At 35.1% G+C, this 27,330-nt stretch overlaps 1 protein-coding gene across 3 annotated transcripts in view; it reads right to left on the bottom strand.

The window, feature by feature from the left end:
- LOC145694628 (uncharacterized) overlaps window positions 1-27,330 on the bottom strand; it is a 610,937-nt gene that overhangs the window by 353,666 nt on the left and 229,941 nt on the right. For all 3 annotated transcript variants that reach the window (XM_081771034.1, XM_081771036.1, XM_081771035.1), the window contains exon 2: window positions 8,794-8,916. In XM_081771034.1, coding sequence (XP_081627160.1) covers window positions 8,794-8,916 — 123 coding nt within the window. The remainder of the gene's footprint in view (window positions 1-8,793; window positions 8,917-27,330) is intronic.

The following is a 27,330-nucleotide window of genomic DNA, read 5'->3' as shown; positions in this document are numbered from 1 at the left end:
TTATTGATTTTAGAAAGGCTTATGACTCGGTTAGGAGAGAAACATTATACAACGTTCTTACAGAACTTGGAATTCCGAGAAAGCTAATTAGATTAATTAAGATATCTTTAAGTGAATCCCAAAGTAAAGTCCGGATAGGAAAATTTTTGTCCACGAGCTTCCACGTCGAAAATGGCCTGAAACAAGGAGATGCGTTGTCGCCATTATTATTTAACTTTGTGCTGGAATACGCCATAAGGAAAATCAAAGATAGCAACCAGGGCCTAGAGTTGAACGGCATTCACCAGGTTATGGCATATGCTGATGATGTAAATTTAATAGGGGATGATAAGAGAACAGTAGAAATAAATGCAGAGATCTTATTAAACGCTTGCAGGGACATGGGTTTAGAAGTAAATGTAGAGAAAACTAAATACATGGAAGTGCGTCGGGACCGTAATACGGCAAATTGTGGAGGCGTTAAAATATTAAATAATGCTTTTGATAAAGTGGATACCTTCAAATATTTAGGATCAATATTAACAGACGAAAATCATATTCACGAAGAAATTAAATGTCGACTAAAAGCAGGGAATTCGTGTTACTATTCGGTTCAAAATCTCTTGTCGTCGCGAATTCTGTCGAGGAATTTGAAGCTTAAAATATATAAAACGATAATCATGCCTGTTGTTCTGTATGGTTGTGAAACATGGTCGCTCACTCTGAGGGAAGAACATAGACTGAAAGTATTTGAGAACAGGATCCTGAGAAGAATATTCGGACCCAAAAGGAACGAGAATGGGGAATGGCGGAAGCTTCATAACGAGGAACTACATAGTTTATACGGTTTACCCAACATTGTTAGGGTCGTCAAGTCTAGGAGGCTTAGGTGGGCAGGTCATGTAGCTAGAATGGAAGAAAGTAGAAACGCTCTCAAAGTCTTGACTGGTAGACCCATAGGAAAACGACCATTAGGAAGACCTAGGCGCAGATGGGAGGACAATATTAAGATGGATCTCGCAGAGATAGGAATACAAAGTAGAAACTGGATGCAATTAGCTAAGGATAGAAGTCAGTGGAGAGCTTTTGTGAACGCGGCACTGAACCTCCGGGTTCCATAGGCCATAGAGTTAGTTAGTTAGTTAGTTAATAATAATAATAATAATTATTATTATTATTATTATTATTTCCAATGTTTGATTTCAAACAAATACGACTTTTACAAAATAAATATCAGAACTATTTTGATGGGCGAACGTGTTAAGACGTTATCCAATTGATCCGTGAGTCGATGGTTCTAATAATCTTAATCCCATTTGAAGTTTTTTTTTCCTCCTTATTTTTATGTTACGTACACACTCGATTAATTAGTCAAGTGGTACAATATAACCGTCATGATCTTTTACTACCTCTGCATTCACCATCTCCTACAAGCATTTACTGAACTTTGTATTCAATGATCCAAAATAGAGTTGTTTCTCTTCTTCCTAAAGGTTTCTGAACCACTAAAAAAATTTCAACATCAAATCACCACTGCTTTCCAGTAGATTAGTCCCTTATGAATCTCGAATGAAACTGTTTCCATTCGTTATATACTTTACACATGTTGGAATAAACTGACTTTTGCAAAGTAAGAGGGTGACTTGACTCTCTGTGTTCAAGCCAAACGAGCGGTACATGCTTTTCACTTGTTCAGAAGCGACCGCAACATCGACCGCAAAACTCCTCAGCAGAAAATCTCCTTCCCTCCCACTTCCCGTGTTCTCTCAACGCATGGAGAGAGATCTTCCACCAGCCATTAGCACACGGAAAAGCACAAGCTTACCTTTAGGACACAGTGTCGCCAACTATTATTTCGTTATACAATCAATATTTCATTGGGTCAGCTGTTCCGCAATAAAAAATGCACCACGATCCTACAAACATGAACAGAATTTTACCATGCCAAAACGTTATTTTTTTCCTGGTTTCCCTATGTTTTTCTCTTACTTATTCTAAATGTAATCAAAAAGAGCGATCTAAACCAAGGTTCAAAATTATCACGTACACTACAATAGAACGTACAGTATGTAGTTTAATTTCAAAGATATTCATCTGTACCACTAACTTAATCCAAGTTCCTGTATTATCAAGAGGCCAGGTTCATGCCTAAGAAACTGAAAATATATATATTCGGGTGCTTAAATTTGCTAGCCATATTAACTACGGATGGGCAAAACAGTTTTTTTTTTTACAAAAACCGAAAACCGGTTTCTAGAAAAACCGAAATCCGAAAAACCTATATTTCGGTTTTCTCCAAAAGCAGGTTCGGTTTTTCACCGAAACCGGTTTCGGGTTTCTCCAAAAACTGGTTCAGTTTTTCACCGAAACCAGTTTCGGTTTTCTCCAAAACCGGTTCGGTTTTCACCGAAACTGATTTCGGTGAAAACTTTTGGAAAAAACATAAAATTATTTCTCTGGAAACGGAATCGGTTTCCAAAGAAAAACGAAACATTATTCTGGTAAGAAAAAAAAAACAAATGTTGGGAAAAACGGAACCGGTTTTGAAGAAAACCGACACCGAATCCGGTGAAAAACCGAACCGGTTTTGGAGAAACCGATAACCGGGTTTTCGCCGAAACCAGTTTCGGTTTTCTCCAAAACCGGTTCGGTTTTCACTGAAACTGATTTCGGTGAAAACTTTTGTAAAAAAGATAAAATTATTTCTCTGGAAACGGAATCGGTTTCCGGAGAACAACGAAACATTATTCTTCAAATTTTGGAGGAAAAACGGAACCGGTTTTGAAGAAAACCGAAACCGGATTCGGTGAAAAACCGACCCGGTTTTGGAAAAAAACGAAACTTTTTTTTTTTTTTAAGTTTTAACCACCACTAATATTGACCTCCGCAGTACAAAAATGTAGAAGTTAGCTACTCTGACAAGTGGAGTAAGTGCTGTAGCAATCCTTTAAGTAGCTTAACCCATCACTAGAGCTTTTTCTTCTACTAACAAATGGTTATCTCATTAAAACATCTGACTTCTTTCTTTTCTCTTCCTTCTGTCAAACCGCTGGCATTATTAGTTGCAATGAAAACAAGATATATGCATGGTTAAGCAGAGAATTATAGCTATCTTTATTCGCGATAGCAAATACGCTTATGTTCTTTGTCTACAAAATACTTGTAACCTCTAAAATTAAACACAATAATTGCCATTTTCTGATTACGATGAATATTATTATTATTATTTACATTATCTTAATCATGTTTCGGAAGGAGAAAATTCATTACTATAAAATTTCATTACTTTCAAGAAAATGAAGGCTACCGAAAAATAAATTATTAATGTGCTAATATAGTATATGGCTAGTCGAGAATGCGTTATCAATCGCAACGAACGCGACCTAGGTGGCTGCTCAGTAATTTTACTATCGCCAGAGTTATAAATCATACTGTGAGCCAGTCACGGTTTCCAGGCCTTACTGCTACACCCTTGTTTTTATTCATGCGAATAAGAGATATAACCCTATTTTGTTACATAGTGATTAGTTAATTTTTCGGAATTACCTTTGTGAATTTTCTTTTGTTATGCACGCACATATTTAATAATAGCAGAGTTCCAATACCTTGCACAAAGCATCTTCCAAGCAGCTATTTTTTGTTAAAATTCCCTTGCCTGGCAATACGTCTTTCCTTTTTTTTTCTTCCTTTAGATATCTTTTACTGATTCCGAAACAGCAGGCGGTCTATTGTTCCAATTAGATATCCACATTTAAATACATGGTCAGCGTATTCCAAACATATACGTTGCGAACGCATCGAATAGTCGTGCACTTAATCGATAAGTTAAAAGAACAGATCCCTCATGAACTTCTCTGCTGACCTTCAATCGATATTTTCTTTCGTTCTTTTTCTTTCTTTCTTTTTCTCTCTCTCTCTCTCTGTATAAGCCAGCTTTCTTCACTCTCTTGATGATAAATTGGGAAATAACTGTTGTTGGGAATGAGCTCCTTAAAACAGAATCATCCTATTTCTAAATCGGGTACGAGTCATATGAGTGCGTAATTCCAGATTTGATACGCCTTTAGTGAAGGCCAGGAAAGCTGTAAGACCCATGTTCCCGTCCCTTACAGCTATATCTCGTTTCATACGACCATTTGGTGATGCAAACAGTTAATGCACTACAATCACAGAAGCACATTAAATTCTCGTTTATTTTGGCAATATCTGAAATCGAGGAACGCAATATTTCAGGAATGGAAAAGCAACTGGCTAGACAGGTATCAGAAACATTAGGAGTGGGTTCAAAAGATAGACAAGAATTTTAGGAATGATCCATAAATGAGTCAAAAGATTGCAATTTTGGCCAAGAATTTTCAAAATTGATCAAAAAAATGCATCAAAAATTGTGATCTTGGCTAAAAGTTAGTTTTTGGATCAGGGGTTACAAAATCTTTGAAGGGATCCTAAATCAAGTTTTCGTATTTTTTATGGAGTAAGGTCATCCTACTGAGTTAAGTGATAGTTTGGGTTTGGCTACACTATATGTACTTCTCCAGGTACAAGATCTATAACAAAATTCTTGCCTGAAATATATTGGATCTTTTGATCCAATAAAACGGTGCCCAACATAAATGGGTCCACATTAAAAATTTTAACTGTACAATCTGAGTTTAATCCGAAAACAAGTCTCGCAAAACTTTCTTTTACTTTTAAATAACTATTTTCAAGCAAAGAAAAAAAAATAACGATGATCGATCAGAAAGTTGCAAAAATAAAGGAAAAAAGACTTGTCAGAGTTCCGAGAAAGAGATACTAACAAAGCATCTAACTCCCTATGCAACAGATTACGTTTCATTTAATGACTCAAACTGCTTAAAAAGTAAACCGAAGAAAGCAAGGAAAGAGATGCGCATTGATTACCACACAAGTAAATACTGCTCACGTTTAAACAGTGTTGGCAGGATTATACAAACTGGATTACGCTTGTAATTGACTTGCTCACGAGTTAAATCCAAATAGATGCAAGACCACCTTGTATGATTGGTAACACTTCTGTGGGTTTGCTCTCATTTAATGAAGCCGCCTTAAAATTGTATCTTTTCCATTTATATATATATATATATATATATATATATATATATATATATATATATATATATATATATATGGGGTGTCTACTAAAATTCCAAAATGAAATTTCGTGACCTTTCCTTTACCAAACTATAAAATTTCGACACATTTTAAAACTAATAACAGTATCTACATTCTTTAGCACTTATCCAGGCTGTTTCCTGGAGCGATAAAAACTTGGTGTCTTCTCAGTTGAATAAACTGGTTAGATGCGTAGGTGATTTCGGCGATGCGGTTTACATCTTCACTGCTCAATGATGCCAGCTGAAGGACAATCTCAAAAGCGAATTTAGATGCGATTTAGGCCGAATTTTCATACATGCGATAGAAGCGTACTTCGCTTGAGATTTGGTAGCGTCCAAAGCCGACCATAGGCATTTTTGGTGGTGAATGTTGAAGTTTTATACTGGGTGGCGCGTATTGTATCTACCAGTTGCAGTTGGCAACCCTGATCAAATGCGCGTACGAATGCTGCGCATGCTTACGGCACTGAATAGCAGGGCCTCTGGCAATTAGTTTACCATGGAGCGGTGGTCTGTGCAGACGCGAATTGCGGCGGTGGAAGCCTTTATCCGAACCGGTTCTGTCAGTGAGGCTCAGCGGGCACTGCGACGAAACAGTGATGATCGCCATGTTGCTATACCCGAGAGACACAGTATTCTGAGATGGGTGAGACAGTGGCGGGCCACAGGTAGTGTTGTGAACCGGAAATCACCAGGTCGTGGACGAAGTGTTCGAACAAATGTAAACTTGGAACGAGTGCGCGTAGCGATGGAACGCAGTCCCAAACGTTCAGCACGGCGACATGCACGAACATTACATTTGACACGACGTTCATTGGGTCGTTTGCTGGGTGATTTGAAGTTCCATCCGTATAAACTGCAGGTGGTACAAGAGTTGAGAGCCATTGATAAGGAAAACAGACTCAATAACTGCCAGAACATTCTTGAGTTGATTAACCGAGATCCACTGTTCCTCCAACAACTTTTGATGTCCGATGAAGCAATCTTCCACCTGACTGGGTATGTTAATAAGCAAAACTTCCGGTATTGGTCTCAGGAGAATCCTCGTTCATTACATGAAAAGCCTCAAGGTAGCCCAAAAGTTGTGGTATGGTGTGCAGTTGGAATGTGTGGCATTATTGGTCCCTATTTTTTTGAGGATGACGCCGGACATGCAACAACTGTAAATTCCGACCGCTACTGCCATATGTTACAGACGTTTCTCATTCCGGAATTGCAGGAAAGGGGTGTGATCAATAACGTTTATTTCCAGCAAGACGGTGCTACGGCACACACGGCACGCCAAAGTATGTCTATACTCAGAGAAACATTTCCAAACCGCGTGATATCCCGATTTGGCGATGTCTCATGGCCATCCCGTTCCCCAGATTTAACAGCTCCTGATTACTTCCTCTGGGGATATGTTAAGGAAAGGGTCTTTGCCAATCGCGTGAAGACAATTGACGAACTGAAGACTGCCATTCGTCATGTGATAAGTTCCATTCCACAGGATACGTTAATGCGTGTGATGAATGCCTTCCCACGTCGCCTGCAGCAGTGCATCCAGGAAAAAGGCGGACATTTACAGGACGTTATTTTTAAAGTTTAGTGAGCTCCTTCGACAAGTGTTGTACAGTGTACAAATTGCCAGTCCATATACTTATATTCCATAACAGTTTTGCATTAAAACTTGCATAACACACCTTTGTATTTTCATTTGAAGTTGGTAGATACAATACGCGCCACCCTGTAGAACAAAATTTTTCAACCTGTACTTACATTTGTACAGATAAAAAAAAACTGACCCAGAAGCTAAATTTCTTGACTTTCATGATCGTTTTCTGATTTCGTGACCGAGAGACACCTATATATATATATATATATATATATATATATATATATATATATAGAGAGAGAGAGAGAGAGAGAGAGAGAGAGAAATTTCCGGCTGCCAGATCGCCACTGGCGACTAGAAATTTAGAGCTGGCGATCAGTGTTCAGTAGGAATGGTTTCTGGCCGAACTCACAGTTCTGCGCAGTTTCTGTTTCACACGAAAATAGTTCTTAAATCTTAAGGAGTTTGGTCCGAAAACTGCAATCGACAACTGGTACTTCAGTTCAGAGAGAGAGAAGCGTTACACAAACGTGAAGTCATAAGGTACAGAATAAGATATTTTTAACATGTATATTAATTGTCTAATTCAAAATTGATTATCCTGAATCTAATTGTATGGCTTAGAAATGTTATGAGCTAACGTAATCTCTTTGTCAAATCAAAGACCACGGGACGGGGGGGGGGGAAGAGATAGGACCTCTTGTAATTTGCACATGGGAGATGCTGGCGATCATCATTTTTGGATTGGCGAGTGCGTCGAACTTTGAAATTTTGTGTCCTGAAATATATATATATATATATATATATATATATATATATATATATATATATACGATGAGCATCCATCAACATGATTAGAGGAACTCTCAAACAATATCTACTAGATGTCTATCAAAGCTAGTCAGCAGAGATCACATCAACTAAAACAAAGCTAGTTAACAGAAACCACATGAAATATAACAAAGCTACCAGTTTGTTTGTTCGTGCTGATTATTTCAAATAGTAATTAATTAATGATATATTAATCATTCCAGAATGTAGTCATCTCATTATGCTTTAGCAGCGAGTGAGTATGTGTGTACTTGTGTATGTGAGAAAGAGAGACAGACAGCTTGATTTTAATTTACTTAATCGGGCTGGAAATTTTGCAAACGTTTAAATCCGGGTTCAACCCTCGATTCCCTTAACTTTACGTTAAAATCCAAGTTGAACCGAAAAGTAACTTGCTCAAGACTGTTGATAGCACAGGGCATACGCGCAGCTTAATGTAAATGTACCCAGTCATGAATAGCGTTCATTCAAAATAGTAATCTATCATCTATCAAGGACTTTTTCAACAAAAAAAAAAAAAAAGTAAAAACCAAGTTTTGAGACTTTTACCTTGCGCTAACCTTTTCACTTTAGTGCAATCATTCATCAGCGAACAGTAAAATAGATGTATCGTTAAGTTTCAACTTAATGCTTTATTCATTTTAAAACTGTATTCAGACTGCACAGTGCACAGCATTTTATATTTTCTGCAGCTAAAATATTTTTGTTCTTGAACTTTTTTTTTTTTTTTTTTACAGCATACAGTATAGTACAGTTTTGATATATAGTTGCTTTAGATGGAGCAGGAAGTGAATAATTAAAATAACTCCAGCCCGTCCGGCGTTTTTGTTATCCGGCCTGTCCTTCCACAACATTTAGCCGGGTAGTCCTGACTGTGTCTACTGTATTCATTCTTTTCTTGATATTGTTATTGTTTGTATTACTGTCTGCATGTTTCTTGTTGATTATTTAACTTGTTGCATGTTTCAGTGCAAAATGGCCAACGTACTGTATATGAAATTATACACATAAATAAATAAATGAATAAAATAACATCTTTGAAAACCATTAACTAAAACTAAGTCTATAGAAAAATAAGCTGTCACCCCCAAACAATATCCTATATACATGTATAATAATACACATTTGCATGTCCGTCGTGTATGATTGTTATGTAAAATAATTTCAGCTGCTTCCACCATCCATGTATAAGTGGGAAGAAACAAACAAAAAAAGTAAAAATGAAGGAAAAGAAAACCTGCATGCAACACTTACCTGGGTGGATATTTTGGGCAGCGCATTGTGATTTTCCTTTTTCGTGGGCGTTGTCTGCCCAGTATCTGGTTTTAATTTTTCCTCTACCGCATTTCTAAACTTTTTATTATTCTTTACCGCGTTCTGAAATAGAGAAAGAAAAATGTAACTAGTAACAGGATAAAACTATATAAGAATACACACAAGTACATATGAATTAACATACAATAAACTTCTACTTATTTACGTATTTGCCGCTTTTAGCTGTAATGAAATATAATCTGATCTACAGCTAAAATGTATTAGTTATTTCCCAAAGCCTTTGACTCGTCTTCAAATCCTCTGCATGCTAGCGACATCTCCTGGAGTTACGCAGCAGGCAGTGAAGCAAGCGTCTGACTGTGAACTACTGGGAATTAGGATGACTGACCGTTTATAACAAGGTTTATATAAAGATATCTAAATATTTGCAACCTGTAACTCTTAAAAAGTTTTGAAGTGTGCATATTACTGTTAGTCACAGACACGTTTGCTTTATAAGGATTCATTAGTTTACAAGTTACTTTTTTCAATATGTTGCAGAAATCGAAGGATAATATAATAACTTCTCTTCATAATAACTTACTAAGCACGGAATACCACTCAGTAAACTATTTTGAAGTGGTATTCGTTCTTGTTCAGTTCCTCAACTAAGAACATTACTTCATAACTGATTTGAAGACGTATTCTTCGTCAATGCGGAACACATATCCTGTATTATCCAACCTACGTATATATTATGTAAGTACTAAATAATTATACACAGAAACCTTAGTTATCATTCTGTAGTCTCCGCAATGTTGAAGGTTAAGGCAGCAATTGCTATTACATGCACATGCCGTTAAAAAAAAGTAAGATTAAAGAAAAAGAATAATTATAAACTGAATGCATACATAGTTGATGTTTACATATTGATATGAGAATCAAAGCTAACATCAACAATGTATATAATTAATCTCTTTTTTATTTTATTTTCCTTTTTTTTTTTAAAGCAGTATGTGCTTCATAACAGCAATTACTCCCTTGATCTCCAACATTCAATATTCTGAAAAACGTGACAAAATTGGAGGTCGGATTAATGGTCACCACTAAAGCATATAGTTAGTAGAGATTTTAGGCAGCACATTGTAATTTCGCTTGCATAGTTCCACTACGTTATAGTACTATGTCACGGAATTTATATATATATATATATATATATATATATATATATATAAATTATCTTCCTAAAATTATAAGGCTCAAAAACCACATAAATAAATAAAATAACATTAACCCTAGAACTTTGAATAACATCATGAAATAAAATAACATCTCCTTTTTCCTTTAATCTTGCGCAAACTTCCAACAAACTTAATAACTAGTCCTAATTAAACAGTTATCATTAGCTGTGAATAAATTAGTTCTAAGCTCTTTTAATTTTTCTAATCAATTCATTTATTGCTTACCACCGTAAACCACGCAAGTCGTAGGAAAGCCACCGCACTACACTTTTTTTTTTTTAACCTGCAATTACGAACAAAATTATAAGACGTTTTTGGAAAATTTCGTCTAAAGCAAACAGATTCCCAAAAGTAAACTACCCCTTGTAGATATTCCCATGGAAGTGAATTAAGCAACATTATAGGAATATTAACAAAATATTTATTTATGAAATACAATCAAAATTGCCTGAGTTGTTTTCGACAAAGTCTAAAACGAAACTCATTTCCAAGAGTAACCCCTTGTGCATTTTTTTGTACGGAATAACTCACACAACATGAAATACTATGAAATATTTATTTATAAAATATGAATAAAAACGCCTGTCGTTTTTTAGAGTCGTTTACAAAAAGAAACTATCCCTCGCATTTCTTTTAAAGGACTGATGTGTTACGCAATATCGTCAGGATATTAATGAAATATTTATATATGAAATATGAAGAAAATTGAGTCATTTCTGGGAAAATCTGCAAAAAAACTCATCCTCAGAATAAACTACTATCAGTGGCGGCGATTGGATGTTAGAAGTGGAGGGGCAAGGCATGATCTGAATATTTGTATATCAATGTTAGTTTTCCTGATTGTTTTATACAATTTGACGAAAAGTTGTATAACTAATAGGATACTATCTTTTTTAGTTAAAATACCATATATGGTATTTCATATTTTATTAAATAAATTGACAAGAGCAACGCAAGTAGCTACTCATAAATAACCAAAATGTAAGAAGAGAATTGATTCCTTGTTCATGAACATCTTAAAATTCTGTCTCGAAAATTGTGTGATCAGATTATTTAATAAATTTGCAAAACAAATAAATAGAAACGATAATATTAATCATAGTCATGAATAATGAGGCTTGTTTTGTAGAAGTTATATTGAAACTGGGGATTAATGAACAACTTATATTTTTAATTCCACACATGCCATTAAATGTATCTTATTACTCCTACGGTTTAGATAATGCAAGACAGTAAATACTACAGGCATATCCTACGACATTTAAAAAAATACACAATTGCAATATTAATTGCTTTTAATTGTAATTAAAATGCAATACCTGTAGCTTTCTTAACTCCACGGGAAGACAAATAACCAATACGTACTCACGCAACGACAAATATTATACGGTACCAGTTTTCTATGAACCAGTAATACATACAAAAACTTTATATTTCCAAATGAAACTATATACATTACGGGGTCACTTCAAAAAAGTGGGGGGCAACTGCCCCCTCTTGCCCCCCGAATCGCCGCCCCTGTCTACTAATAGATTTTTCCTGGCGAATGAGTTATGCCATATTGTCAGGTTATTAATGGATTATTCATTTTATAAATAAATAAATATTTCATTAATAACCTGATAATATGTATAAAATATGAACAAAATTACCTGAGTCGTTAAAAACAATCATTCGAAAAAATCCCCAAAAAATAAACTACACTTTTCCGTTTTCTCAGAAGAACGACTTATACCACATGATGGGTTTGTTTTTGGATAAATGATTTTTGAAATACAAAGGAAATCGCTACAACTGTTTTCGAGGAAACCCGCAGTTTTCAATTTTTACACACAAGTAAACTATTCTTATTTTTATGCGAAAGAAGAAAATTCAAAAAGAAAAACTGAAGAATCGTGTGAAAACGATGGATGGATGGCTTCTAGGAAAAAATATATCAGGACGAACGGGCAAACAGACGGGATAGATGTCGAAAAATAACTTTTTCTATTTGTGTAAGGCCATGAAATATCTAAATCGGTTGAAATCTCAAATTTAATTATATATATATATATATATATATATATATATATATAAAATCACTGTACTTTCTTCTCTCCTTTCATCGCTCGAAAGTAAAAATGAGATATAAGCCCTAATATAGAAATTTCTAAGAAACATGGACGCTGGTTGCCACAGCCCAACGCAGAAAGTTCTATTGCTTACTACTACTAGTAACTTTACCTCCTAATTACTTTTATCGTTTTAAATCGAACCTCACTACCACCGCTAGAAACCGTTAAACAGAGCCTCTACGATAACTCGACAACCAATCTGATAACAAGTGAGACAATGAAAGAATCCAACCACGGAAGGGCAACGGATGACGGGTAATTTATTGCCAATGCACACGCTCTCTGTTAACGAATCGAAAATTACTGCAGCGCTGAAGATGAGTTTTAGGTTGTCCTCCAATCTCCATCTCCATCTACTAACTATCTCTTGCGCGACTGGTAGCTAGCTAGCAGCGGAAATTTCACAGCGTATTCCATCACCTATGATTATGCAGTGAAAATTTTACAGCTTCCCAGCACGAAATCCTATCTCTCGATTCAAATCACGCTATGAAGTCGTAAAACTCAGTCATTGTTAATACTCTATCATGGCACAACATAACGCTGTCATCTATTAGCGAGAAAAATCAATTAATCATAAGCCACTCGAACTAAATCGATGCAAATGTTCAGCAAATGTTGCCAACTATCTACGTAAGTTACCAAACAGATTAGACGTAAAGATATACGCGCACACAATATAAAGCGAACAGTTGGTCTCTAAGCATGGAATATTTGTCAAGTAATGAACTCTTGTATCAAAGTGTTTATTTTGATAGTGTACAATAATGCACCTTAATAATTCAGCTAATACACATTTATACGTACACTCATGTCCAAAATTATTGTCGCATGTCTATAAATATGTTGTAGGAATATAATTTCATAACGAATTCGCCCGGTATTTCTTATAATGTTAGTTTGTGTATAATCGGCAAAGACATGTATGTGGCAATATCGGCAAAGACGTCAAAAGAGCAGTAAATAAGAATAATAAAACGAAAATAGAACTTTCTTGTTCATTTAGCAACATTTTGTTTTACTGATTCTAATTTTCTTATTTATAATTCTTTTCCAATGAAATTTACCACAAATATACATTTTCCCTATACACACAGTATCAGTATTAGATGTGTTCTGGAAAATCATTATCAAATTATATTCTTACAAGAAGGCAGTTATACATATGCGACAATCATTTTGGACATGAGTGTACATCACTTGATACATTCCAAGAAACCATGATGAGCATGAATAGTGACCAAACACGGAATTTCCGCTACGGAGCTCAACTAAGGCCGATGCTACCGATTTTAAGTGTCTTCATCCCGGCGAAATTAAAATACCGCTAATTTTACAGTAATTATGTAATATCTTCAAATAGATAAGAGATAATCAAAATGTGGAACAAGAGCGCCCTAGACAATATTATTTTACATAAGATACCGTTATCACAACTCACTTATCTGCTTTCGATTTCGAGCCATTTTGAAAATCGGCATTTATTTTCGCGTTTCTAAGCAGCTGAAAACGGAAAGCTACTAGGTGACTTGTGATAACGGTACCTCACGCAAAATAATATTGTCTAGGGCGCTCTTGTTCCATATTTTAATTATCTTTTATCTATTTGAAGATATCACATAATTACTGTAAAATTAGCGGTATTTTAATTTCGCCGGGATGAAGACTCTTAAGAGTAAATAACTATATCGACGATGAGCAGGGATGTTATATGGACAGTACTGCCGAGCGAAATCAACATTAACAGTATGCAACGAAGGTAACTTAGTGAAAATTGTTACACTCAGATATTCTGTGTGTACCACAAAATTACAAACAATACACAGGAGCAGTATCAAGATTTAAATAAGGGAGGGAGAGGGGTATCCATATGAAATTTTGTCGATTGTAAGAATGACGGAACGGATCAAGACTTTTTGCCCGGGTCATCCGAGTCTGGATGTCACTTGTCAGACCTGGTCTGACCTAGTGACCCGGAAGCACCCAAAGTATTAGCTCTGCAGTATTATTCCAGAATAGTGGACTAAAGATGTCACTACTCGAATTCGAATATCAATTTGTATGGCATTTCATAATCAAATTTTCATGCCTTGAATATTACAAGTTTTATTTGTCTTCGCAACTGAAAAGCAATACAGTAGTTTTGGGAACATTGATAATACAAAAAAAGATCTAACAAACCATTGTTTGGGTTAAGAGCCATCTTTTGTATTATAAACGCCACGTTTTACAGTTCGATTCGATTGAACTTTGATTATCTCTCACAGATATCCTGTATAAAATAGCCTCTGAGCTGTTATCTGGTGATTGTTAAATAAATAAATAAAAACATCTACCATATATTTTCTATGATTCTCACGCATTGCGGTGTATTGTTAAACCTGTAGTTATCTTTCATTGCAATGCTTTGACACACAAATATGCACACAGCAAGTGAGATAAGATCATCATAGATTTCGTAAAGACTGACAGAAAATCATGTTTGTTAGAATTAGATTGGCAGCCTCACATTCACACATATTCCTCGTGTGCATGATGATATTTTATCGTCTCCCAGACCTGGTCTATCACTGCATTGTAAAATGGTATTACATGACATGAGCGCTATTATATCGTGCAAAAGTTGTATCTCAAAGGGGGGCTATAGCTAGAACTGACAGTGAGTAATATCCAGATTTGGATATCGAAAGTCGATAACTATTGAAACTTGATCGACATATCGACAAACATTGAATAACGCAACATTAAAAAAAAAAAAAAAAAGTTGAAATATAAAATATTAAAATACTTCAAAAAATCTCCCGTGAAACAACTACAATCATCCACCCATTAGATCTGCAAGTACTGAGTGATAAAATGAAGTACGCCAACGTGTAGCAATAGCGCTTCGGGAACCGAACAAATGCTTCAGAATGCGAAGTACGCAGCTACTTAATACGACATATATTGATATGATATTCTCTTATTTTGCTAGAGATTTCTCTGATCTCACGAAGCAATATTCTCTCAATAAAGAACAGCAACGTTTCATTATCCCATCCTCGTGTGTCTTAAAGGATTGCTATTCATAGCAATAAGAAGTACAGGGAGCTCAATACAAAATAACTTACAACAACACCCTTTTATCTCCGTACATTTCAACGTAAAGTGATAGCTCTGTTTTTCTTACCTAATAACAATTTAAGGAAAATATAAGCTCTCGTAGTATGATTTTATTAAGAAGAGATTATTCACGCTTCTAGTTTTCCAAAGATGCTTTTCTTCTGTTTAATTTGCTGAGCATAATGCAAACTAAATCCACGTTATTTTTGTCTTGATTTAATGTTTATCTTAACGACACATAAAATAGCTTACTCTAGACGATGCTCCAACATCTTTCTCTCTTCCTCTGTGTAATGAGAACAGCCGTGTTGAGTGAGTTGAATGAGTGACAGCCGCTGTGTAACATCTCTCCTCCCTTCGCAACAACACGAACAAGAAAACTACTCAAAGCTGTCGGGTAATTTAATCGACTAATTTTCCACCGAGTTTCATAACTTACCGACTCGCAGCTTTTGAACCTTCTGCGGGCAACAATAAAACAAAAATAAAATAATAAAAAAAGTACCGAGAGAAGTATACGAAGCACAAGCAACAATTTGCATACTGCTTTCTTCCTCGAAAAGGAAATTGGCAATATATCCTGTCAGGCATCTACGTTACCTCCCTCTTTGTCTTCCGAGGCATCTTCACTTGTGATTCACAACGCAGGCGGTACATTTCACACTGATGAGGATGAGAAACGAGATAGAGTTAACTACTACGAAAGCCGACTGCTGTGCTACGCTATGATAACAGTATTACTATTTTGCAGAAATGGGATTCAAAAGGAGACGAACAAATTAAAACAGAGGAGAGAATGTAATGGTAAAGACGTACTGAAAGATAAATAAAGAGTAATGTGACGACTTTAACGAGTGTGTCAGCTCGCTACAGTAAAACCTGTTAAGATTATGAAAGAATGTTCCTCTCACGTTATGTAGGTGTAAAACTTTCATTGACATAAAAATATTTCAATTATTGCCGTAAAGAAACAACAAGAAGAATTAACCGGAAAGATGTTATTGGGAACTTCGCAATTTTCTCTGTTAAAAAGAAAGATAGGAAGAAAAAAGAAGCAATTTTTACGCTTAGAATTAGTTACTCAGAGCAAGATCGTTCAGTTTTAACGTGAAAGATTCCTCGTTTGATCGTTGGACATGAGAGTTTTGTTGACATTATATTTATGGACTAATATTTTCCTGCAGTCAACCGACACGTCGTACGAAGTAGCCCGCGGTGGCTGTCTTAATACTGCTTTTATCCACCACTGTCATTGATTTATGATTGATCAGATAAGTAGACCACCAGTGATCCCTAGAAGAAGTGCTCAAACCTAAAAACGTTGGTCACTCCTGATATAGGACAAACAAATTCAACAATAAAAACACAGGTAAGTGCAGACCCGTATCTCTCTAATATACCGTGTTTACTCGCGTAATAGTAGCGCTTTTTGTACCAATTTTTTAATATCAAAATCCAAAAGCTGCCATTCAATTATCGCTATGATCAAAACTATTTCGAATTTTGATACATACAACATTGTGTCAACATAAAATAGAGGATGGAAGTAAGTTGGTTGATCTCTGTTGACAGATGGTCACGATGTTACGTGTCAGTAAACACGAAAAACTCTTTTGCTCGTATTCGCGTAACATAAACAAATTTCGAAATATCGTTCACGAAGACAAAAATCCCGTAGACTGCGACTTTTATGAAGGGAATTTTTTGGCGAATATTTTTACTGCAAACTTAAGATGCGACTATTACGCGAGTAAACCCGGTACTTACATATCTATATCTTAAAATGTTAGGTTTATATGTTTGTGGTCAAGAAACGTTTATATGTTTGTGGCCGATCCTTTCGACAATGAGATCTCGAAAACTATACAAGTGCTAGAAAGGTGCCGTTTTCGCTGATAAATTCCAAATTTTGTGTAGATTTGACAGTTCTCATTCGTTTTCCAAAAAAAAAAAAAAAAAAGCGTATATTTTTCTATGCCACATTTTAGTTGCCGTTTTTACTCTAGTAGTTTAATATTCCTACTAGGACGTTAAGGTTGATACCCTTGTGAAAGGCAACCAGTAGAGGAGCTATCTATAGCGGGTTGATGGACATTTCAGGCGCTTTGCGTTAATCTGAATGAAAAAAATCTATTGCAAGCTGCCAACTTCGAAGGCTTGTGGACCCACAATGATGGATACTCGGATATGGAATTGTAAGAAGAAAAAAAAATATTTGCATTAGGTATCATCTATCACTTATCCAAGTTTGCCACAAACTCACCCCAACATTCTATATATGAAAATACTACATTTATGTTTGTCTATAGCAATTTACTCCCTTTGAGAGTCTTCCTGTCCTTAACTTGTGTCCGTAAAGGGACTTGCATATATATAGTGAGAAATGGGAAGGATGAACCTTCCCATTGGATATCCTAATGGGATATCATATTAGAACTGAGTGCTGTGTAAATAGTGTAGGTTCAGCTAGTAAATAAATTAAAACACAATTTAGTCCGAGCTTACTCAAAAACGCCTGTCATGTCTTTACAAAGATTTAAATTAAAATATTTCAGAGGACGGGACAAATACTGCTATTAATATAGGAAGAATAATATATTCAAACAATATACTGAATTATTTCACTGTTTACTGTTCAAAAATTATTGCAATATATCTTGCATATTCTTTGATCACAATACCGGTATTATGCTTCATATTTTTCAACCTAGGATCTACAAGTTCATTACTCACGGATATAGTTCTGATCTTCACCAATAATAATAATAATAATAATAATAATAATAATAATAATAATAATAATAATAATAATAATAATAATAGCTTAGCTTCATTAGCTATAACTTGATCACACAAATTGTTATCAAGCAGTATCAAACATACGAAAGTTTAGATTTAATGCCTCTCATGGGGTGACAAAGCAATACTTTCAATTATAATCTCACAAAATCCTGTCAAGTGCCACTTTAAGATCATAAACACATCTGATGATGACAATTTTAAATTTTCTCAATCGTAAGATAAGTTATTATTACTAACAATTCGATTCCTATCAATGTACTGTAAATATACATTGATCCCCAACTATAAATTTTTAAATAAAATTTTATGCTGGCACTACCACTGTTTTACAAATATGGCATTAGCCACTTATTTTCATTTTTTTTCTTTGCCAATTTCAAATGCATCGAAATGTTTGTATGAAGGTTGTTTCCAAATTAGGATTTCTTGTCAGTTTTCCTTTTTAAAATTTCCCCCACCTGTTCAATGAACACTTCTCACAACAAGCTGGAAAAAGGAATATACGATTATTTCACCTATGTCATTATAGTATAAATATATATATATTTGGAACTTCTATTGCTTGCATTTTTATTTTTGGATTGGAAAAGATTAGTAAGCAATGGAATTTCTTTTTCAATTTTCATATGTATTTTTTATTATTATTATTATTGACCAATGATTTATAACAATTTCAGCAGCTAGGATCACGATCAACCATTCTGTTTTAATACTGTACGAACCTATGACCTGCATAGGCCTATATTTACTTCTAACAGAATTCTTGAAATTCCTTGTAAGGGTGAGAAGAAATGGCCGACAGTTTTATTAGAGGACGTTTAACAAGGTTCAAAAATGGTGTAAATAAATATAGTTCCTTTGGTCTTTTTTTTTTTTTTTTTGTAATAGATAAATACATTACTGTGAACAGTATACAAAAGTTACTCGTAGAGAGAAATGGTTGGCAAGCACCGTGCTATAAACTTTGGAATTATAGAAAACGCATTTCTAGTCCTTCTTATCAATTTTCTAACAACAATTCAGTAAACTCAATTCAAGCAGTAATGGAAATTAAACTGTGGCTTTTCGACTGAATCATATATATGAGAGAGAGAGAGAGAGAGAGAGAGAGAGAGAGAGAGAGAGAGAGAGAGAGAGAGAGAGAGAGAGAGACGAAAAGGGTTGTTCAAAATCATTTAAACGAACTGGGCAATAAGTACAGTATTACACAATGTTACTATACGATGACAAAACCATTATACATAAACAAAGCTGTTATTTACATTCATTGATAACCTTTTCTTGTCCCCGAGTGTACCAATGTTACCAAGCAGAATGACATTTAATCTTACTTTCCCTGTGCTTCCAATTTCATTGTGCGTTTAAGAGCTTTACTCTCTTTTGTTCCGCTTGATTACCTGTCACCGAGGTTTGAACGACAATCGGGAACAAACTAACAAACAAAAAACGGTGCAACGGACATAGGGCAACCGTGATCCCCAAATGAATACAAGGCGAGTGTAGGGAGAAAATCCCTGCTGACAACGCGTGAAGCACGGATAATAGGGTAGTCCTCTTGTGTCACGTGCATTCGTCCGTCCCTGCCCGAAGCGATCAATAGTTTCGGCAACCGGCTTCCGGGAATTTCCGGATACTACAGGACAAAGAAAAAACTTTGAACGAATATTAGGCCTATTGAATGACAAAGAGGTTTCTTCACTGTTCGCTACTCTGTTCTCGTTCTAGAAATAACAGTGTGGAGTAACCATTTTTAAACTGAGAGCCGTGAGAAAATTATTACGTTACGGAATATAACGCACGTTTTATAGCAATGTTTACTATTTATATATTTCAAAACGGCAACAATAAACATTTCTCGTTATTTGATAGGCAGCTGCAGTTCCGTTGGTAATATTTTTTAATGATCAAAAACACGAAGTAACCTGGCATTAGCAATGAAAAAAGAAAGTTATTTTTTTTATAAATATGTCGCTGGATTTTAAATTACACCGTTCATTTAGAGCAGCGTTTCCCAACCTTTTTCAACTTGCGGCACACTACAGGTGTAACTTGAATTCTCGCGGCACACTCATATATTATTATTATTATTATTATTATTATTATTTGTAAATATAAAATACCGTGGTAATTTTTTTCTGTGATTACTGATATTCTTTTCACAGAGAAGAAAGCTGGATCGCTTGTTTTCCTCCGTGGTAAACCATTATGCTTATTTTTCATTCTAATTTAAAAATAGAAAACAATTACAATGAAGTATAGCACTCAGGTTTTTCAAAATACGCTTTCTTTTTCGAAAACTGTATCCAAACTTTCATTAAGAAGGAAGATCATTAAAGAACAAAGAAACAAATCTCTTGTACTTTTAAAACACAAATCTAGGTCATTTGTATCCATGTTTGTTTTTTTTTCGAAAGGATTGAATGATATTTCAAAATTTCAAGTTACGAAATAATCTGCAACAATAAAAATGTACAGAATATTAACAGAATATGAAACTTAAAATTGTAGATTCATAGTAATGTGAAACACAGATATACATTTTTCCTCATAAATATAATGTGAGACTCAATGTCTTGCAATTTGGTTGTAATAGAATTAGTCTAATAATTTTGTTTCGATTTCCTCGCGGCACACCAGCGGCACATTCGCGGCACACCAGTGTGCCGCGGCACACCGGTTGGGAAACGCTGATTTAGAGAGCCAAAAGCAGATAAAAAAGAAGTTCAAACACACTGCTCTAGAACCTGAAAAGCATCTACATTTCCACAAAAATGGAACAGTACGATTTATATCGAACAGTACATATACCTCCATGTTTTGTTGCCAACAGATTATTTTTAAACAACAGACCCTTTATCATCTGCTATTTGCACATCATCTCTATTTGTAGCAATCATCTGTAGAGAAGACTACAAAGTACATGTAACTACATTTTTACATGAACGATAGCAAAGCCAAGTTGTCCTCAATGCAATTTCTATTTATTTTCATCTTCGATTAACCATCCTCTTTTCTTAGCAGACAAGGAAAACATAGTAAAGCATTGATGTTACCTATTATTATAAGGTTATCTTATTCGCTAGTGAACTCATTTTCTTCATACCTCAATATTGAAAATATTAGGTGCACACCAAAAGTGCCTTTAACATAAAATTCCGGTCATGTCCAATATTTGGATGAGACCTGTCCGTCGCTTTTCAACGTAATCTCCGCCCATCTCCACACATCATTGAAATCTTTGTATCTCACTATCAAAACTGACTGAGAAGTCTTTTTGTGAGGTACGTTTTAAACACTGGAAAATGTCACTTTTGGAGACATTTTTGGACTAAAAACGACTGCCTTACAATGAATCTTTCTGTTTTGCAAACGGACAGATGTCACTCAATTGAGAGACCACTTTATCTTCATCCAGCTGTCGAAGGACGCAATATGAACCGAACGTAACAACCTAAGTGGCCTGCCATTTTTTCCCCACAATGCAATGAGAGAATCCTAAGGTTTTTACGCATATCCTCAACGGTTAAACCTTCTGTCCTCCATGACCAGGGCCTCAACAGTGCCACTTCTTAAGGTAGATGCACACAGGGCCGGCGGGAGGGGGGGGGTCGAGCCGTGCCACCACCCAGGGCGGCAAAATTTTTTAAAAAAAGAAAAAAACACTATCAAAATATTATGCTTCGTAATAGACCCACATGGAAAAAAAATTGTGTTCACCTGAGAATGTAATTGAACTTACTTCACTCACGTTCAGAAAAATACCCACTCAAGAAATTCAGAGCATTCTCCATCATTTTCAATTATCAAACTACTAGCCACTGTTATCTCGTTCAATATTTCCCTTGCAGCGGCGTAGATAAAATTTTCAGCTAGGGTGGATTAGAATATCAAGGTGCATTTTATATTTTTTTTTCTATTCAGCAATGTTCTATTTAAATTATTCAAATTCTTAGTGAACAAATTAAAAGTAAACTACTGTTTTTGTTGAGAGCTGCAAAATTGTATAGTATAATACTTAACTGTGCGCCGGATATTTCTGGTACAGGGCAAATGACAATCGTTCGTTTTGTAAAAATTGCATACGGTAGTGGAGAATGCCTTGTAAAAAATTGCGAACACTCTCTTAGTTTCGTACCGGTAACAGATGCCACTGGTCTACGACTGACAGAAGTAATAATTAAACCGAAAAAGGAAATGAACATTTCTATCGAAGACATGAGAGGCCAAGGATATGTAATATGTCATTTATAGTCAAGGTTTTGAATTTTCTAAAATAATAATTGTAAATTGTAATTATCCTCGATTTTTCTGTTATTAAAACGAGATAACAAGTTTTGCACCGAATTGTAATAATCATAGTATCCTAACTGAGATTTAAATCATTTCAAGAAAAGCTATGGTTCTCAATGACCTCTGGTGGTACTTTTTGGAATGATAATTTTGTTCAAGTGCAGCGCTACCTGGGATCGTCAGATCACAGGCAGCTATCAAATAGGAAGGAAAACGATTATATTTGGTGTCAAAATTGAATATGTTTCAACCTAATCGGCTTCTAAATTAAATTAAGTGTTGATAGTGTATTTGATAAATTGTGAATATGTGAGTTTATTGCTGAAAAAGCTTTGGTTTATAACTGGAATACCTACTGTAAGTAAATTATTTTCTAGAATTTCTCTTGGCAAGTTAGTACGCCATTTAACATTGTGGTTGTTTCTATGCTGCTATCGCTGGTCGATATTTGAATGATAATGAGTTTTATAGTTGAGTTCTCAATTTTGTGATCTAAATTAAATTCATTTTGTGTTATTTTTTGTATTCTCAAAATTTGGCAATTAATTATATTGTTCGAGTTTACAGATATAAAGTTGATAATATCCGATTTAACTCTATTATTTGACTAATGTAGAGCTTAGTTTACCTGGCGTGCTATGAGAGTATTTTTACTAGTAGCTATTGGATTTAATAAGTTCCCACTTTTGTTCAGTTACTTGAACTATACCGACATAATCATAATTTATTTTTTAGTGGGGGAATTAAATTCTCCTTCCTTCCAGCGTGCACGTTTAAGTTGTCTTTGCGGAGGCAGGTGCGCGTGTAACGTGTTAATATCCTTCCAAAATAATTGTAGTACTAATATAAATTTATATTTAGAAACAGGATATACGTTACAAATCTAAATAGCTGCCAGTGATCTCAGTTGGTGAGTGGGAATGTAAAATATATTATTATTTTTGTTATGTGATAGATAGAGCCGGATTATTCTGTAAAAGGGTTGCATTATAGTTAAATAGTAAGTTATTAAAATTGTATTGAGCGTCACCGAGTGGTTCGTAAGATGGCGACCGGACCTGTTAATCATGACCTACGTCTTGAACTTGATCATTTCGAAAATGGTGATACTGGAGTTTTAGTAATTAACCCAACTCAATTGACAAATCCTAGTGTGGAAAATCACGCTAGTGATCCTGGTGTTTTGAGTGACGCTGGAAAGAATAATACGGTAGAAAATGATTCATTTGTTATTGCAAGTGGCAATAAAAATCAGAGTGATAACGTTTGTATTAAGACTTCGCCTAGTCGCCCGGGGGTGTCAGGTGGCCACGAGCAAACAGCAGTCGGCGGTCAAGGCCGTTCACCTCCAACAGCTGGTGGTAGCTTATCAGCACAAATACGAGCAATTCGTTCGCACTTGGCTGGAACTCAGATATTTCCTTCAGAATCAGTTGTAAATAATTTCACATGCAATACTAATGCTTCTGTTTTGAGAACAGATTTAAGTAAACTTGTAACTCATTCAGCACAAAAATCTTTAAACGATTTTGCTCGTAATATACCCTTTTGTGATGGAAGCAAAGATATAGAACTCTTTCAGTTTTTGCTTTCTGTTTATAAAATTAATAAACTGAGGTTGTTTCCCTTAGAATGTATTATGATGTTGGCTATTGGAAAAACTACTGGGTTATTAAATACAGAATTACTTAAGTTGTTGGGCAATGTTAATAACTGGTTGGAGGTATGTCGTGCCTTACGAACTTCTCTGTTGACACCATTAGGCTTACGAGAAATAAATAGATTGTTTGTTGAACGTATTCAGAGCAAGAATGAAAATATATTAGAATATATCAGCAATATTTATGATGCTTATGTGGTGTTTCAAGGCACTCTAAATGAAGAGGGTATTAAAGTGAATGTTTTACAGGGTATGAAACCAGATATTAGATACGCAATCTTTAAATATAATATTCCATCAACTTATCAAGAACTATATGAGGAAGTTGTTAAATATGTGAATTATGAAAGATCAAAATTAGTCTATGATGAAATGTGCGGGTCAAATTTTTCTATTGAGTGTAAAAAGAGAATAAAATGTTATTTTTGTGGCGGGGATCATAAGGTTATAAATTGTATGTATAAAAAGCAACAACAAAAACAACAGGCGGCCTTGATGAATAGAACGTCAACCGAGGATATTAGGAAACCTATAGCTACATTTATCGATGCGTATTTTTTGGGACGAAAGTTAGAAGGAGCCTTAGATACTTGCAGTACAGTGAATCTTTGTGATATAGACTCTTTTAAAGAATGGGAGCAAAACACTAAATGGAGAGTGCAATATATTAAAGATACTTTTCGTGGAGTGGGGATTGGAAAGGAAGTGCTTTATTTAGATCAATGTGTTGTTCTACCGATAAAAATTGGTGATTTAACTTACAAACTTAAATTCTTTTTGCATAAAAACTTGTCACCTAAGTTTATTATAGGAATAGACGGAATTAGTTTTCTTAAAGGAGCAATAGACATTAACAAGAAACAATTTATAATAGATGGTGGAAAAGTTAAAGTTCCAATAAGGTTAAATAATACCCCTACTCTTTTGAAAAATGATTCTGCCGCAGAAACTAATCATTCCAGGTCCCATAAGGTTCCGACTTCTAAATGGTTTGTGGAACATCAGGCGTCTCGCGAAGGTGTGCAAGCAGAAACAGGTTCAAATAGCAGAGCTACATCCAGGGCGGTGGTACATAATTTTCAACAGTCTGGTACACAGGGGGATGGATCCAATGTACGAGAGGATACGAGAACTCCTAATAGGCAGGCTACCAAGGTTTTGGTCGATCCCAAGTTGGTGAATGAGGATCCTGATTTACCAAGGTATGTAAATGAATTGGTTGCTAATTATTCTGACGTTTTCAGTGATCGTATTGGAACAGTTAAAAACTTTGAGTATGAATTAAAAGTGACTGATGAAACCCCTATTCGAAATAAAGCATATCCGATTTCACGTAGTGAACAGAAGGAGATGGATAAAATTATTGATGATTGGTTAGAACAGAACATTATTGAAAAAAGTAATAGTTGTTGGGCTTTTCCTGCATTTTTGGTTAAAAATAAGAGTGGGGGAAGAAGATTAGTAGTCAATTACAAAGGTTTGAATGACAGACTGTTGGTTAATTCTCAATATACTCCGCTTATTGAGGATGTTATTGCACAATTATCTCAAGGGCGTATCTTTAGTGTGATCGATCTACGTAAAGCTTATCTACAACTGAAGATATCTGAGAATTCGCGCCAGTATACTGCGTTTTTGACGCACAGAGGCCTTTTTCAATTTCGTTATTTACCTTTCGGATTATCTGTGGGGTCTTACTTGTTGTCAAAACTTATGACAGACTTGTTATATCCCTTAAAAGAGGAAGGATTGGAGTGGTTTTTTGATGATGTCGTACTGGTTTCTAAAGATATTGTTTCGCATAAGAAATTGTTGACAAAAGTGTTGAATATTTTTCGTGAAAATGGTATTACGCTGTCACTTGATAAAAGTGTTATGTTTCAAACCAGAATTTCTTATTTAGGTCATATTATTGAATATAATAAATTTGAAATGGATCCTGCTCGCCTAGATATTATACGCAACTTACCAGCACCAAAAAATCGTCGGGGGGTGTTGCGTTTATGTTCATTCTTGCAATATTACTCAAGGTTTGTGCCTGGTTTTCATGAAATAATGCATCCAATAAATGAATTGAGATCTCCTAAGGTGGCATTTCATTGGGGACCCGCCCAGGAAAAAGCCTTAGATGATATCAAGGCAATGTTCGAATCCCACATAGTGCTTAAATTACCCGATTTAAACCAAAAGTTTATAGTGTGTTGCGATTCATCATTAAAAAGTCTTGGAGGGGTGATCCAACAGTACGATTCAGAAGGCTACTTGAGACCTGTAGCGTATTTCAGTCGAAAATTACGTCCTTATGATTATAGTAAGCCCATTTATTTGCTTGAATTGATGTCAGTAGTGGAGACTCTAGAACGATTTAAAATCTATTTACATAATAAATTTGAATTATTAGTAGATAATCAAAGTTTGTCTTATGCCCTCAAGAATATTAAACGTGTAAAAAAATATGGTAGCTTATTGCATAGGTTGTTTGCCTTTCATTTTGATGTTAAGCACATATCGTCAAATTTAAATGTAACATCTGATTTTATTTCTAGAGTATATAACACCCATGATTTCGAATTGATTGAGAATGTACAATCTAGTGATGAGGAAATGCAAAACCTATGTATGGTAAATATGTGGGATATGCCCTATGCATCTTTATCTATTAAGGAGCATCAGTATAAAGATCCTTTTCTGTCAGAAATAATTAAAAAATTGGAAAGCAAACAACAGGTAGAAGGTTATAAATTGGTAAACGGAATACTTTGTAAGAAAACAAAAGCATATAAGAATCCCTATAAGGTTTGTGTTCCCAAAAATTTATGGAGAGTATTGTTGGAATTCTATCATGGACAAATTTTGCCCGGTGGTCACGGAGGGGTGAGCCGTACGATTGGGAAATTAGCCTCGCGCTATACATGGCCTGGTATCTTGAAAGATATTAAGGAATACGTAACCACTTGTAAAGAATGTCAATTAGCAAAAGCCGAAAATAGGAAAAAGATGGGGTTGCTAGTATCAGAATATGAAAAGACTGTAAACGGTCTTTGGTATGGAGATGTAATTGGGCCAATAACAAGATCAAAATCAGGACGTTATTGTTTAATTATAGTAGATGGCTGTTCACGTTTCGTTTATCTGGAACCTATTAAAGTTTTGTCCAGCCAAAGTATTATAAATAAGATGTATAGGTTAATGTGTAGGCATGGGTTTATACATGCTTTCGCCCATGATTGTCACTCGATTTTTGTATCTAAATTGTTCACGGACTTTTTATATAGTCAAGGAATCAAAGATATCAGGATTTCCCCTTACGCAGCGTTTTCGAATTTGA

The sequence above is a fragment of the Thermobia domestica genome, chromosome 9 (genome assembly GCF_964235325.1).
Source record: "Thermobia domestica chromosome 9, izTheDome1.hap1.1, whole genome shotgun sequence".
Taxonomy (NCBI): Eukaryota; Metazoa; Arthropoda; class Insecta; order Zygentoma; family Lepismatidae; genus Thermobia; species Thermobia domestica.
This window is presented reverse-complemented; position numbering and strand designations above follow the sequence as displayed.